The sequence below is a fragment of the Crotalus tigris genome, unplaced genomic scaffold, assembly GCF_016545835.1.
Source record: "Crotalus tigris isolate CLP2741 ecotype Arizona unplaced genomic scaffold, ASM1654583v1 scf7180000017644.4837335, whole genome shotgun sequence".
Taxonomy (NCBI): domain Eukaryota; kingdom Metazoa; phylum Chordata; class Lepidosauria; order Squamata; family Viperidae; genus Crotalus; species Crotalus tigris.
The window spans coordinates 4,339,120-4,354,848 of NW_024096536.1; the positions used below are offsets into that span (position 1 = coordinate 4,339,120).

General features: G+C 40.7%; 1 protein-coding gene across 1 annotated transcript in view; it reads left to right on the plus strand.

Moving 5' to 3' along the window:
• The window catches only part of GRIN2B (glutamate ionotropic receptor NMDA type subunit 2B), a 309,216-nt gene that overhangs the window by 142,601 nt on the left and 150,886 nt on the right, over nucleotides 1–15,729 (plus strand). Inside the window, exon 3 of the mRNA XM_039335649.1 lies at nucleotides 8,019–8,617. Coding sequence (XP_039191583.1) covers nucleotides 8,019–8,617 — 599 coding nt within the window. The remainder of the gene's footprint in view (nucleotides 1–8,018; nucleotides 8,618–15,729) is intronic.

Here is a 15,729-nt window from a genome sequence, read left to right on the forward strand (position 1 = left end):
TTTCCCATAATGAAGGCAGTGGTGATAAACAGTGCATAACGATAACATTTGAACAATAAAACAACAACAACAAACCTGGGGTCCCAGAAAGTATTATCTTTGCATGCAGATATGGGCCAGTGCAGCAGTAGAATAGCTTTTGCAGCAGCTGTGTAAACTTCACAAAAGAAATAGTTGTTTAGCTCTTTGAAGAGAGCTGCTACATTCTCCCCTTTCAAATGCTTTGCCCAGCCCTGGTATATTGATTGTGGACTTTATTTTCATAGTTCATAGAACCATAGAATTGTTGGAAGGGTCCAGAAGGATCATCTAGTAGTTAAACAATTGGCAGTGTCCAAGAAAACCAATTAAACTGTCTATGAAGTAGCTCTACAGCCTCTTCTTAAAAACCTCCAGAGATGGAAAACCTGCGACCTCTTGTTCAGTGTTTCTCTGACTTTGCAATCAAGAAGTTAATTCTTCTATTTAATTGAAATCTGGTAGCTGCAACTTTTACCCAATATTTCTGGGTTTCTGTGGCAGTGGAAAATAGTTCTTGGCCATCTTCATTACAGTATACCCTTTTAGCTTAAAAAAAATTACTTTGTAACATTTATTACACTGTCTTTAGTTACAGATTACTAGCACTGAGAGATCAGTCCTCCTTTGCCTGAATTGAATTGCATTTCATATATTCTCATAATGAAGTAGATATCCATTCATTTGCCATTTGCTTCATATCTGCCACATCTTACATTCACACAATGAAAATAAAGCCACTAGCCAGGTATTATGTATACATTGTTGAATCTTTAACCAAAACGTTATCTTTGACCTTTTCCCACTGTTTCATGTAGATTTTTTGTAACCTACAAAGGAGAATAATGATTGGAACAAAGCAGGATATTTGCTATGCTAGCAGTAATAATTTCACAGCAGATTTTCAGGGTAGAAATATATTTGACTTGGCTAATACACTATATAATTTGGATTCACAACTTTCTCAACTCCTCTGAGCTAAGAATGCTGACTAAAAATTCAGAATGAGAGAGCTTTTTATATTAAGGACGGAGAAGATATGGCAGTGAATCTGCTTCGGACTTTTGAGGAATTTGTGAAATATGTTGTTGTTCTTCTGAAGCATCAGCAGTAGGAGATATGCTGACTGTAGCAGAGAGCAATACACAATATATAACTATGAGCCTAATAGTTGATTGGATGCTACCATGTTTTTTCCGAAAATAAGACCTATTCTGAAAATAAGCCCTAGCTTGATTTTTACATGTGCCCCTAATATAAGCCTTATCCTCAAAATAAGCCCTAGTTAAGCTAGTTAAGGTGGGGTGAGGCGCACCCATAAAAATTAAGCTGGGGTGGGCGTGGAGCTGCCCCACGTGTCCCACATCCGCTTACCTCAGGGCCCCTGCAGCCAGGCCTCCCACGCTCTGACACCTATCTCGCCTCATGGCAGCGGCACCAGCAGCAATAGCCTCATCCAACAGGAACCTGTGTGGCCACTGGCCCATTTCTTCTGGTTATTGGTGGCCACTTGTGGCAGGACAGCACATGGTGCATTGCGCTGTGCCGCTGCTCATGCTGACAGGTGTCAGGCTGTGGGAGGCCTGACTGCAGCGGTCCTGAGATAAGCGGTAAGACATCTCCCGAAAATAAGACCTAGTGGCTCTTTTGGAGACAAAAAAATAAATTAATACAAGATTGGGTCTTATTTTTGGGAAACACGGTAGCAGGTAGTGGCGAGGAAATGGTTCATCTCTGGCCATTATCCTGTATCTGAAAAAAAAAATGTATTATTGCCATTGTACTAGCTTTGAATTAAAACAACATTTACTTATTTTTAGATTTTCATCCCACTGTTATTTATAAGGCAACAAACAGGCCTGATAATCCTTTCTCCTATTTTCCTCATAACAACAACCATAAATTTAAACTTATTTAAATTGACATGTTATAATGTAAAAATCTGAACTGAATCTGCATTACATAAACCTTGCATTTTCTACAATTAAAATGTCTATATTTTGAAAACTATTGAAATAAAAAACATCTCATTATTGTGATATTTCAATTATGTAGCAAGAAAAGTTCAAAAATTAGGTCAAGAACTCTCTCTCTCCACTTCCCACCAAGGTCTGAAGTTCTATCTTGCCAGTATTTCCTTTGTATTGCAGCCTGATAATGGAAATAGGGGAGGAAAGAGGAAAGGACCAAAGGCAGCCTATCTAATCTTTTTATAAAGCCAGCTAGGAAGGAATGATGATCTCTTTATAGGGCAGTCTGTCCAACTTCCAGCAGCATTTTTGCCAAAGAACAGACATACTCCTTTTCAGCATAAAGTAATAAACTGTTGGGACTGAGTAAAAAAATTGGTGGGAGGTTTTTACAGTTATTTTGGTTTATCTAAATGCTATACTTAGAAACTACCCTTAATATGTAATTTGGCTTATATAATTTTCCAATACATTGGCTTCATTGTTGGCTGAGTGGGAATTAATCATAGGTTACATCAGTGAGCATCCTAACTGTGGGGTGTTACTGATCAAACCACTTCTTTTAATTGTCAAGGGGAAGGGAGCACCTCTTGGACTATGGCAGCTGGCTGTCCTTCTATGGCTTCCCAGCTGGGCTGTTCAGTGACATGTTTGTTTGGCACATCTTGGAAGATGAACAGGATCTAACCCTTAGAGGTTTATTTCATCTCCCATCTTTCTCCTTATAGTTAAAATGCCTATATTCTATAGAATGTTTTATTTATTTTGGAAAAAGCTTAGCTTCTTTCAATTTATTTTTAAAAAGTAATGGCCACTTAATATTTTATTCATAGTCTAATTATGTCTTCCTTCTGATGTGTGAAGTATTATGTGAAAATCCAAATTGCTTGTTTATTTGTGTGAAAGAGAGATTCCTCCTCCAAGTTCAGAATCTCTCTCTAAAAGATAGCATAAGATGCTATCTTAAGCTCATGCTGGTCAAAGAATGCATAAAATTTATCTGCTTGTTTTAGGCCATATATTGGTATTCTAAGCTTCCCAAAATGATTTATATTGGAATATAATCAATTAATTTACAACTGATTTCAAAAGATCTAAAGAAAATAAAAGAACAGTGGAATCCATTGAAAAATACTTCAGCTGAATTTAATGAATAATGACACTTAAATTTGTATATCATATTCTTTTAAAATATGTTCAGTCTGAAATTCTATAGCTAAAGTTAACATTTTCAAATATTGTATACAGCATTTCACATTCAAATTCTATATTAAATGCAACTGTAAACTTATTGCTCAAGCCTAACTTCAGTGAAAATCAACATGAGAAAATTTTCCTTTTTATTGCTTTTGCTCTTAAATTTCATGTTTTTTTTTCACTGAATATCAAGGACAGGGATTTTGAAAACAGCATAAGTCTTTTTCTTAGAACATAAACTAAGTATTTTAAACTGCTAATGTCTTTCAAACATTATACCTGAAACAATTAGAACTGCAGTAAATTAGGGTTGGACCATTAGCAATAGATGAGAACATATAATATAGATCAAGGCCAAAACATAGTGAGAGAAATATATGCAGCATTACTTCTATCAGTACACCAGTGATGACATATAACTATGAATGTGCTCCTTAATTTCACTGCTGGAGTGTGTTAATTTATTTATAACCTTAACACGCAGCATATAGCAAAAACAAAAAATCCAGTAGTGAAATAGGTATAGTATATTCAGCTTTATAAATAATATACTACCACACAGTTCATTCAAATATAACTTCAAATTATTTAGGGTAAGACTAGGTTAGTAATAGTGGAATCCCTTTTAGAAGTATCTGTATATTAGAATGGCGGTGTTTGAACCTTTCTTCCATCTGCAAAATAGATGTTTTTAAAACTGGAGTTGTTTCAGTGTTCTGATTATTCCATTTATTCAATAGTATTTGTGTGTTGTAAGTTGAACGAAAATCAATGGAGTCTTGTGAAGATATAGTTGCCTTGTAGATTGTACTGAAAGTTTATAATTTTGCGCTTTAGCCTATGAGCACAATTATGCTTTTAGGAATATAAGTTATAACTAGGAAATGCTAATTACAGCTTATATTATTTTTCCTAGCATTTACTATAAAGCCCTAATCTAATATTGAATGACTACTGTCGTGCTATATCTATTTATATATCTTCATTTTTATTGTAACAGAAAAAATGGTAAAACACTGATAAATTCCAAAGTATTTTGCGTTATCAACATGTTTTTATTACTAATTTAGAATAATGATATATTAGGATTTTTGTTCAATTTAATTTCTGGAAAAGCACTTTTCTTTGCAATGTAATATTTTACTTTAGTACATCTCATTTTTGTAATAGCTGATTTTGCTGATTTTGTTAAAGCATACTGCCAGGTACTAATATAGATTGGTTTGAACAATCCTAGCTCTTCTGTTTGAACTGAAGTAACTTCTTGCTGATATTATGACAACAGTCAAAACTGCAGAAATTCTGAAATAGAACTACTTGTCCTGTCATTTTGCCCCCAACATTTCCCCTGTAGATCAGCTGAAAGAAGATTTGAAGAACTATAATTTCAAAAGCAAAGGACAATTTTGTTAAGATTCTGATATTCACTATTTTAATGAATGAATAAGGTAATGGAAACATGAAATAATGCTAATTGGTAGCACTAATGTGATGTGATATTCTTGGGGATTTATTGTATATATCAGAATATGTACATGTATAATAAGGCTTTTATGTTGATATCCTATCACGTATGTGCATTTTCTCTAACTTCTGCTATGCAGTTTCTAACACAGTGGCCCCCAACCTTTTGGGCACTAGGTACCAGTTCCGTGGAGAGAGGTTTTTCTGTGGACCAGAGGGGATATGGTTTCAAATGCTGCTTGCATCCCACAAATGGGGCTTTGCTTTTTTGTGTAGCTTGGTTTCTGCATGCTACGGACGGGTGCCAGTCCATGGATTGGGGATTGGAGATCCCTGTTCTAACACATCACAAAAATTGGGTAGGAGTTTATAATAGATTTGTCAGTTTAATAGCAGTGATGATATCCCTCTGAAGCAGCAACTGATGATCAATCATAGTATGCATAAGGAGCAGAATTTTCCCTCCAAAGTATTACTATTCCTGTTATTGAGAATCATTGAAGTTTGCTGTGAATGAATGCAGAAACATTGATCTAAAGAATGTATAATTTATTTAACTAATATTTTTAAATTAATAAATTAAATTAAAAAGAACCAAATGCTTGCTCCTGAGAGATCAAACAGACTCGTAAACATTTAATCTTATTTATTAGATGTAATAATTTTCCAACATTTTTCTATCAAAACATAGGATTATGTCCATGTTTTCAACTCCCTGGTTTTGTATGTTTTCTGACATCTTGAAATCAAATAATTTTCAGTCCTGGCTTTTCTATAATAGCTTCAGTTAAATTATAAAGCTGACAGTTCTATTGAATGAGTGCCAAATGCTTATATTTACTGAATCCAAAATTGCTTAGAATATCACTATACATTTTGCATTAATTCCAAGTTTCAAAATTTCTGAGGGTGAAGGTTCATTCTCTGAGCTTGTGGGTTGGTTTCTGAATGTTTCGTTACCAGGCTAGCTAACATCTTCAGTGGAGTTTAAGGGACGCCAGTGTCCGTGTTCTGTTTATAAGGGCTTCATGTGTGGGTGTGTAAAGTGAGGGTTTTGTGATGGGTCAGGTGTGAGTCATCAGTGAGAGGCATGTGATGGGTTTTGTAATTGGGAGGTTACATCAGGTCAGGGTCATTGGGAGGTGAACTGCTGGTGGGGAGAAGGGGGGCTTGCGTGGGTTGGTTGAAGGTCAGTGCTGTCTCTGGTTGGCTGTGCAGTTGATTTGGATTTTGAGGGGATCGTCAGCTGGTTGTAGGACGAAGTATCTGTTGATGGAATTGCTTGTGGAGTGCCAGGTTTCGATGAACTCACAGGTGTGGTGGGCGGTAGCATGGCCAACAATGTTAGTTTTGCTCCAATCAAACTGGTGTTGTTTGGTGTCAATGTGGATAGAAATTAAAGATTTGGGATTGTGGCATTTGACTGACAGCCAGTGTTCATGGATCCTAGTTTTTAATTGACACGATGTTTCAAAATTTAGCCTCTGTGTTGATGTTTCAATAAATCTGATAACTGCAAAAAATTCTAGTGATTCAAACATACAGGTATAAAGTACAAACACTCTGATGAAACATGTGGTTTGTAAAACAACTTTCAGTAGCAACATATTTTGCTACTGAAGAATCTATCTTCACAATTAACGTGGTTTCATTCTTTATCCTGTAAGGTAAAAGCTTGGTAATTGTGATTTTCTTTTGTACAAATAATGGATAGAGAAGATGAAGTGGTTTTCTAAATTCTTAATTTAGCATTCCCATTCTATAAATAATAGTTTGAGGCATTTGGAATGGTGGTCTAAATTGAAAAATGGGCTTCATTTACAGGACTTGGAAAATTATTTCATCTCATTTACTCTCCGGTTTAGCATATAGTCTATCAGCAACAAATCTTGAATTGCTTATAATTTGGGTTGAATCAAGATTTTTCCAGGTTTTCCAGGGGAGAGAAAAAAGAGAAAAGCCTGAACAAATTCCAGCAGAAAAAGATGCACTTAATATTGGTATTCTCTTTTATTTTTATGCTTCCTTATACTAACATACAACTACCCAGCAGCCAGCCCTCAAATATTTTGCTACCTTTTTCTTTGAAGACTGGCAACAAGAATAGCAACAGGAGAAGACAAATGACTTTTTCTTTTCTGTCTTCCTCATCTATCTCTTCTTCCCATGTTTTATTAACAGCTGAAGGGTCCTAAGGAATAACTCTAATGCTCCTTGTCATGATGTTATTCCCGGGAACATTTTATATGCAAACAATTAGAATCTAAAAAAACTCATATCTGTCTGTTTTTAACTTATCCATGAAATACTTGAAATACCCTCTCTTTTTCTTTAGCATTCTAGCCTAGATATGATTGATTAGTTGATTGCTAAATTATAACTATTTCCTTTGACTATATTCACTTGATATGTGAGAATGCAAAGGTAACCTGAGGCTTCTCAAACTGGAGGATGGATTGAAGAAGATGTAGACTATAGAGATTTTACTACCTCAAGGAATATACTTGGATGTTTTCACTGACTCTCAAATAATAGAACAGATCATCTGATTTTACATTAATTCAGCATTTGTACTATATAATGTATGTATGTATGTGTGTGTACACATATTCATATAATATATGTATATGTATATACACACACATGAATTAATTAATGAATGAATTAATTCTTATTAAGGAAAAAGTCCTGATATGTTTAATATTTAGCCCACATGCTTCATAATTAGAAAATTTTCTATTTAATAATATCTGTGAATAGCTCTCCAAACATCTTTAGAGAGAAACTGTCTTAATACTGGTTCATATTTCAATAGCAACTCGTGAGTCTGAGGAGGAATGTACATGAAAATGTGAAAAATAAATTGTTCTATTTGTTGTTACAAATAAGAAAGATCTAGGATCTTTCTGATCCCCACAATTTATTTTAATCATTAACATGGGCTTTAGGTTAAATAAAATGTGCAATTCAGTCAATCAGTTCCCTACATTTGTTGCTGCTTACTTTCTAAGTAGAATAAAAGGTGGGGTGTTTTTTGAGCTGATTTTTTTCCCTGCAGTACTTTTTTCTGTACCAGATACTTTTTAATACATGTTGAGCAGAACTTGAGGAAGAGAAGTTGCTTTCCGAGGAGCCATTGTACCCAGAGTTCATTGTATCTTTCCCAATATGATTGCAGGTTTTAAAAACAATTAACCACAAATTTATGATTGTGCATGCATAATTATATGTAATCATAAGTCATATATTAAATGCAAAGCAAATCAGTACGTTAGCTTCCCTCTTCTCTGTATATCTCAGTGAAACTAAGCAATTTTTTTATTATATTCTCTTTTTGACTTTTTTTTCTCCTCTTCTCTCCACTAATAGGATGAATCATCCATGTTCTTCCAGTTTGGTCCATCGATAGAACAACAAGCTTCTGTTATGCTGAACATCATGGAAGAATATGACTGGTACATTTTCTCCATTGTCACTACCTACTTTCCTGGCTACCAAGATTTTGTCAACAAGGTCCGTAGCACTATTGAGAACAGCTTTGTTGGCTGGGAGCTGGAAGAGGTACTCTTGCTGGATATGTCTCTGGATGATGGAGATTCAAAGATCCAGAATCAACTCAAGAAACTCCAGAGTCCTGTCATCTTACTGTACTGTACTAAGGAAGAGGCCACTTATATCTTTGAGGTGGCTAACTCTGTAGGACTGACTGGGTATGATTACACATGGATTGTGCCCAGTTTGGTGGCTGGAGATACAGACACAGTTCCATCTGAATTTCCCACTGGACTCATCTCTGTGTCATACGATGAGTGGGACTATGGTCTTCGTGACAGAGTGAAAGATGGAATAGCCATAATAACCACGGCCGCCTCTGATATGCTATCTGAGCATAGCTTTATTCCTGAGCCCAAGAGTAGCTGCTACAATACACAAGACAAGAGGATCTACCAATCTAACATGTTAAATAGGTAAGGGAAATAAATATAATAATAAATTGGTTACTCACAAATTCAGATCATAATTAAAAGGCATTAAAATGGTTGCAGTTTTTGTGTAGTGTTGGAGTCTCTCTCTCCCCCCCCCCATTATATATGATTCTGAGCCAATGCAAGACTAATTGAGTATTTACTTGGCAATAAGAACATGCACATGAATATGAACTTCTTGATGCAGGGAATGATAACAATTATATATTTCTAATGTTGTAAATTATACTGTTGTTCTGGAACTATTCTCAGGTTCTCCTTCAAGATGTTAAGTATAACTGTAGAAACATTTATCAAGGAGACTCTTAAAATAAGCTACTTTTTAAAAAAAAATGGTACATGTAAATGTACAGATAAATTTTGGCAAGATATGATAAGTAGAGGAATAGAAAAACTGTTATACCAGGGAGATAAGAGCAAAATTCAGATACCATAAAATAGATAAGTCAGATTAAGAAAGAAAAAAAAATCAAGAATATTGAGGTCATTAGGAGAAAGTATTAGGAACAGGACTGGCACAGAAAAAAATTGTCATAGGTCAGTATGAAAAAGCAGCCTGTAGGTGTGGTAGATAGGATTGGGGTACGATATATTGATAGTAGTTAAGGTGCTGGCCTAGAAATAAGGAGATCATGAGTTCTACTCTTGCTTATGCATGAAAGCTGTTTGCCCGACCCACTTTACAGAATTGTTGTGGGGAAAATAGAGGGAATATAATGTATTTTCTCTGCCTTGCGTTGCTTATAATGTAGTAAAGTAAAATGTAGCAAACAAAAAAATAAATAAGATACATGTTTGGTGTACTATTTGGTGTAATTAGTGTAAACAGTACCAAGAAAGGCAGTGTTATGTCCTGGGCCGGCAGGCACAGGCTGCAGCGATTGGCCCGGGCAGACCATGTGGATGCCCGGGACAAGAAAGGCTGCTTCCAGCCTTTGCAATGATTGGTCAGCAAGGTATTGTGCAGGGGGGCTATAAAAGGGGGTCGCACCATTTTAAAATCTGTTCTGTTGGTGTTGCAATAAAGGAGATTGTTGGAACTCGTTGCTTTGTCTCAATGCCTCTTTTCCTGAAACAGAACATTGGCGATGAAGGTGGGATGCCTGCAAGGCAAACAGATTAAGAAGCCAAACTGACTCACCACAGGGGGGCTTGCAGCTTGAAGAAGTGTGGCTCCTGGAAATTGCCTTAGCCTGCCAGCACTGAGACGCTGGAGGTAAGCTCAGAAAGGGGGGCCCCTTCTCAATCCTTGCAGCAAGAGGCGTGGATGAAGTTCCTGGGCTGAAATGATGGCAAAGATAGGCTGGCTTTCAGAATTTGACACAGCTCACCCAGAATGCTGGAGCTCATATGTGGCCCGGGTGGAGAACTACCTCTGGGTGAATCAAATCTTTGAAGATGACCTCAAAGCTGCCACGCTACTGTGTGTGTGTGGGCAAGAGACCTTCGAGATTGCGGAGAATCTGGTCGCCCCAGCACCACTGGAATCAATCACCTACACAGAATTGAAGAGGATGCTTCGAGAGCATTTTGAACCCAAGCTCTCAGTGATTTCCTGGCGACACACGTTCCAGCAGAGGGATCAGAGGCCTGGTGAGTCTGCAGCAGAGTTTGTTGCGGCCTTGCAACAAGCAGCTAGGCCCTGTGAATTCAAAGACTTGGAGGAGAGACTGAATCTGTGGCCTGTGAATCCGGGAGTTGCAGCAGAAACTCTTCACGAAGGAAGGCCTCACGTTCCAAGATGCCCTGAGGGAAGTTTCAGCTGAAGAAGCAGCAGGCGGAGCTGTGGAGGCCTTGCGGCTCTCCAAGCTCCCGCAAGTTCCAGCCACTGTCCATCAAGAGGTTGCTCACGAAGAATCCGAACAGGATCCAGAATTGGAAGTGACCGGCTTCATCAGACTCCAGGGAGAAGGCCTCATGGAGGGAAGGCCCAGCCAGCATCATCCCCTCAGTGCATCGGGTGTGGAGTCCGCCATCGCCGCACAGACTGCAGTTTCCGCTCCGCCATCTGCAGGGCCTGTGGGAGGCAAGGCCACATTGCCTCCATCTGTTTGGGTCGCCAGAAGGAATGTTACCCAGAAAAATTGCCTCAGAAAGGTACCAGGGTCCCCAGCCAGAACAGGGTGGGCTTCTGCACATCACGTAGGAGCGTTTTTAGAACGAGGGTCCACAGGCCACTTAGGAAGAAGCTTCACATCAATGTGAAGTTGCAAGGGGTCCCCTTGTTGATGGAGCTGGACACTTGGTCTGCTCTATCGATCATCTCCCTAGTCACCTTTAACAAGGTCTGCAGCAGAAGCGGTCTATGGGTGAAACTCAGGCCATCAAACCTCATCCTCACAGATTTCCAAAATTCCAGAGTCAACGTGAGGGGAAAGGCCACACTCAAGATGCACTGTAGGAATTTTGAGGAGCTACTGGATGTAGTGGTGGTTGGGGGAGACCGTATGAATCTCATTGGACTTGACTGGTTTGAGGCCCTGGGAATTCAGGTGACTGGAATACACAGCATGCAAACAACAGGCCTGGCTGGGGTCTGCAAGGAGTGTTTAGTCCAGAACTTGGCTCCTACAAAGGCCCTCCTATTTCTCTGAGGCTAGACCCAGCCATAGCCCCCATTAGAATCAAGCCACGCAGGGTGCCCTTTGCCTTAAAGGGAGCTAGATAAACTGATTCAGCAGGGTATCTTAGAGCCTGTGGACAGTAGTCCATGGGAAACGCCTATAGTTACACCACTGAAGGCCAATGGTGAAGTCCGAATCTGTGCGGACTACAAGTGCACGCTTTAAAAAGCGCTGCAGCAGCATTCATACCCAGTACCAGTGGTCAGTCACATTCTAGCCTCCCTCAAGGGGGGCCAGATCTTTGCTAAGCTTGACCTGGCTCAGGCCTATCAACAATTGCCAGTTGATGAGGAAACGGCTGAGGCCCAAACTATAGTGACTCACAGGGGGGCATTCAAGGTAAGAAGATTGCAATTTGGGGTAAACGTGGCCCCTGGCATCTTCCAGAGTGTAATGGAGCGAACACTCTGAAATATCCCTGGCATTTGCCCATACTTTGACAATGTCCTCATCGCTGGGGACTCAGCTGACAATTTAGCCGAAAGGCTGAGAGCTGTTTTGCTACGTTTCTGCCAAGCGGGGGCTGAAGCTTAAGCAAGACAAGTGCAAGATCGGGATTACCTCCATGGAGTTTCTAGGATTCCGCATTGATGCTCAGGGCATCCACCCTGCAGAATCCAAGCTGCAAGCAATTCAGCAGGCCCCAAGTTCCAAATCCAAGGGTGAACTTCAGGCCTTTCTGGGACTGCTAAATTTTTACCACTCATTCCTTCCTCACAAGGCTGCAGTGGCTGAGCCTTTACACCAGCTCTTGGACAAACAGTCCCCATGGCAGTGGACACAAGCACATGAAAAGAGCTTCAAAGAGGTCAAGGCCTTGCTCTCTTCAAATGTGGTCCTCGCGCACTTCAATGAGAACTTGCCAGTGTGCATTGCCTGTGATGCATCCCCTTATGGGATTGGGGCTGTGTTAAGTCACTTGAAGTCTGATGGAACACAAGTCCCAATAGCATACTACTCGAGAACCCTATCATCAGCTGAATGCAATTATTTATTTATTTATGAGACTTATATACCGCTTAATTATGCACAGATAGATAGGGAAGCCTTAGCCATAGTGGCTGGCATAAAGAAGTTCCATGACTTTGTATATGGCTGCCACTTCACGGTCTTTACAGACCATAAGCCACTGCTGGGGTTGTTCACAATGAACAAACAAACCCCACACATAAGATCCCCCTGAATGCTGAGGTGGTCTATCTTCCTGTCTGCATATGACTATACACTGGTTCACAAGCCAGACAAAGAAATGGGTCATGCAGATGGTCTCAGCAGGTTGCCATTACAGCAGATAGAGGCAGATCCAGCACCTGCCAATCGCATCCTGTCTATTCAGGACTTGCCTGAATCTCCCCTCAGTGCTAGGGATGTGGCTGCAGAAACAGCTACCGATCACACGCTAACACGTGTGCTGACTTGGGCATTATCTGGATGGCCTGACACATGTCCAGGCTCAGAATTCCAGAGCTTCTGGCAGAGGAAGCATGAGATTTCCACCTTCAAGGGGTGTGTCCTATGGGGTAGCCGGGTAGTAATCCCAACCTCATTGAGGACTAGAGTCCTGCAGTCTCTGCATGAGGGACATCCAGGAATAGTCCGGATGAAGGCGTTAGCACGCAGCCATCTTTGATGGCCTGGGCTCGACAAAGATGTCGAGGCCCAGGTCCATGGGTGCACTGTCTGTCAACAGTCAAGGCTGGAGATGCCCCAGGCCCCAGTTCATAGGTGGGAAGAGACTCATACCCCATGGTCGAGGGTCCATATTGACTACGCTGGGCCCTTTCGGGGGCAATTCTTTTTAATTCTTGTGGACAGCCATTCCAAGTGGCTAGAGGTCATGCCTGTCTCCTCCACTACCACTGCTAGGACCATCTAGGTGCTGAGAGGGATCTTTGCTGCACATGGACTTCCCGATGTCCTTGTCTCCGACAATGGGCCCCAATTCACATTGTTTGAGTTCAAGGCATTCCTCCAGGCCAACATGATCCGGCATGCCACATCGGCACCATTCCATCCAGCTTCCAATGGCCAGGCTGAACGAATGGTGCACACAACCAAGGATGCCTTAAAGAGGATCACTCACAGGACCTGGCATCACAGGCTAGTGGACTTTCTTCTGTGCCACCGCACCACACCTTGCACAGCTACTGGAAAGAACCCAGCTGAACTCCGCTGGGGTCGCCACCTCATCACGAAACTGGACAGATTGCACCCAGACCGGGTGGCTTCACAGGTGTCACAGCCACGGGCACCTAGGAGACTACAAGTGGGAGATCCGGTCTGGGCAAGGAACTATAGACCAGGACATATCTGGGTCACAGCAGTGGTATGCAAGGTCTCTGGGATGATGGTCGTGTGATCTGATGTCATATTGACCAACTGCACTGGAGGCTTCCCAGCAACTCTTCCGCTCCTAGCTCTGCTCTCGGGGGGGGGGGGAGGAGGACCACAATTACGATTGTGGACCATGGTCTCTCCAACATCCCCAGGCTTCAGCTACTGCTCCAAACAGGGAGTCCACAGAATGGGGGTTCGCCATGGAGGCAGCTCTGGCCTCCGGCATTCAGGCCACTCCAGCTGCTGGTCTAGGGCTCAAGGGATAGTGCTCCCAAGAGAAGTCCAGTGGGGACTTGGGGAATTCCACCCCACCACTGGACTTGGGGAATTCTACCCCCCCAAGGAATCCTGGCTTGGATTTAGCAGATCCAGCCAGTCAGCAGCTGGATGGGTCCCCTGGGTCTTTGGGGCAACAAAGTCCTGGTCTGCCTAGCCGGGCAGGCGAGCTGGCAGGCCAGGCACACACACCGGCCATGAGAAGATCAGGGCGGGCCAGAGGTTCTCCCAAATACTTACAAGACTATGTACGGTCCTTGTCAGTTCATGGGCAGGCCTGGTAGTCTGGGTTAAGTAATGTAGCTCAAGGGGAGTGGGGAGCATGGCGATAGCAAGACTGTAGTGTTGTGTATATATAGATGCAACGTACGCAATGTAATGGAGTGTTGGAGTATTTAAAATAATAAGTGTGCCTTATTATTTTAGCCAAGGGGGGAGGGGTGTTATGTCCTGGGCCGGCAGGCACAGGCTGCAGAGATTGGCCCGGGCAGATCATGTGGATGCCCGGGACAAGAAAGGCTGCTTCCAGCCTTTGCAATGATTGGCCAGCAAGGTATTGTGCAGGGGGGCTATAAAAGGGGGTCGCACCATTTAAAAATCTGTTCTGTTGGTGTTGCAATAAAGGAGACTGTTGGAACTCGTTGCTTTGTCTCAATGCCTCTTTTCCTGAAACAGAATAGGCAGGATCTTTTTCTACCCTGAAGTGCGAAGCAAAAATTTGCATCTAGTCTGAAAGGTAGATTAATTCCATTTAGTGAAGTTCAAGGAGAAGGAATCTACATAGATAGACTACATACATCCATTCATTTGGAATATGGGTTCAGCCATTGAATCTGTGACTTGACTGGTTGTTTTGTCAAGCCAGCTTCTTAAGGCAGCATGCAGAAAAACAGGTTTTTGCTACAATCTATTTTTAGTAGGTATAATTTCCCAGAATTCTACTGGGTATTTGAGAATTTGAGCAATTGGACCTGTCATATAACCAAGACCTATAATATTATGGCCGTTCTGTGGGATGAAGTTACAGGAACGTATTGTTAAGAAAGTAAATATCAGATTCTGATTTCAATGAGATGCATATTCATAATTTTGTTAAGGATTATGGCCTTAAATTTTAAAATACTTAGCTAGAAACAAAAGCCAGTGTTCACCTATTTACAGAATCACCTTCTTATTGAAATATTTTATTAATGTGTAGTATAAATAAGCAGGGCTTTTTTTCTCATAGAACACCCAGAATGGAGTTCCGGCACCTTTTTTGGATGGAACCTTGTAGGGTAGGCAAGGCGGATTGTATGACGTGTGTGAGTTCTGGCACCCCCCCTTTTTTTAAAGAAAAAAAGCACTGTAAATAAGACAGATTTTGTTTTTTCATAAGAGCAGAAGTTATGATCCATGAAATATACATTCTAGAATTGATCAAAACCCTTTTATTTGTAGGACTCCTTAGATTTGTTCTATGAGAAGTAAGATAGATTCTTTTGCATATGTTCTGTTTTTCATTTTTTATTTTTCATAGAACATGGTGTCTACACATAAATATTCAATATGTGCAACGGAAAAATGATTGCAATCACAGTTTTAAGCTTCTTTTCTAAGGAAAGTTAGAGGTTTTACATTTTTTAGTGGTTAGAGGTTTCTCTTGCCTTATAAGTAGCAGTCAATGAAATGAGAGGCTCACAGTATAGTGCTGATGTAGCTGATGCTTTGTGATTCCTCAAGTTTAATGGAGAAGATCAGAGCAGAAAATGTGGGGCTGCTGGTTTTGAAGGCAGCCATGCATACATATAGTGTCACTTTCATTTCTGGTTCAAAAGAGAGAGAGCGATGAAACTGTGAAGCTGCCAAAGCAAGGGA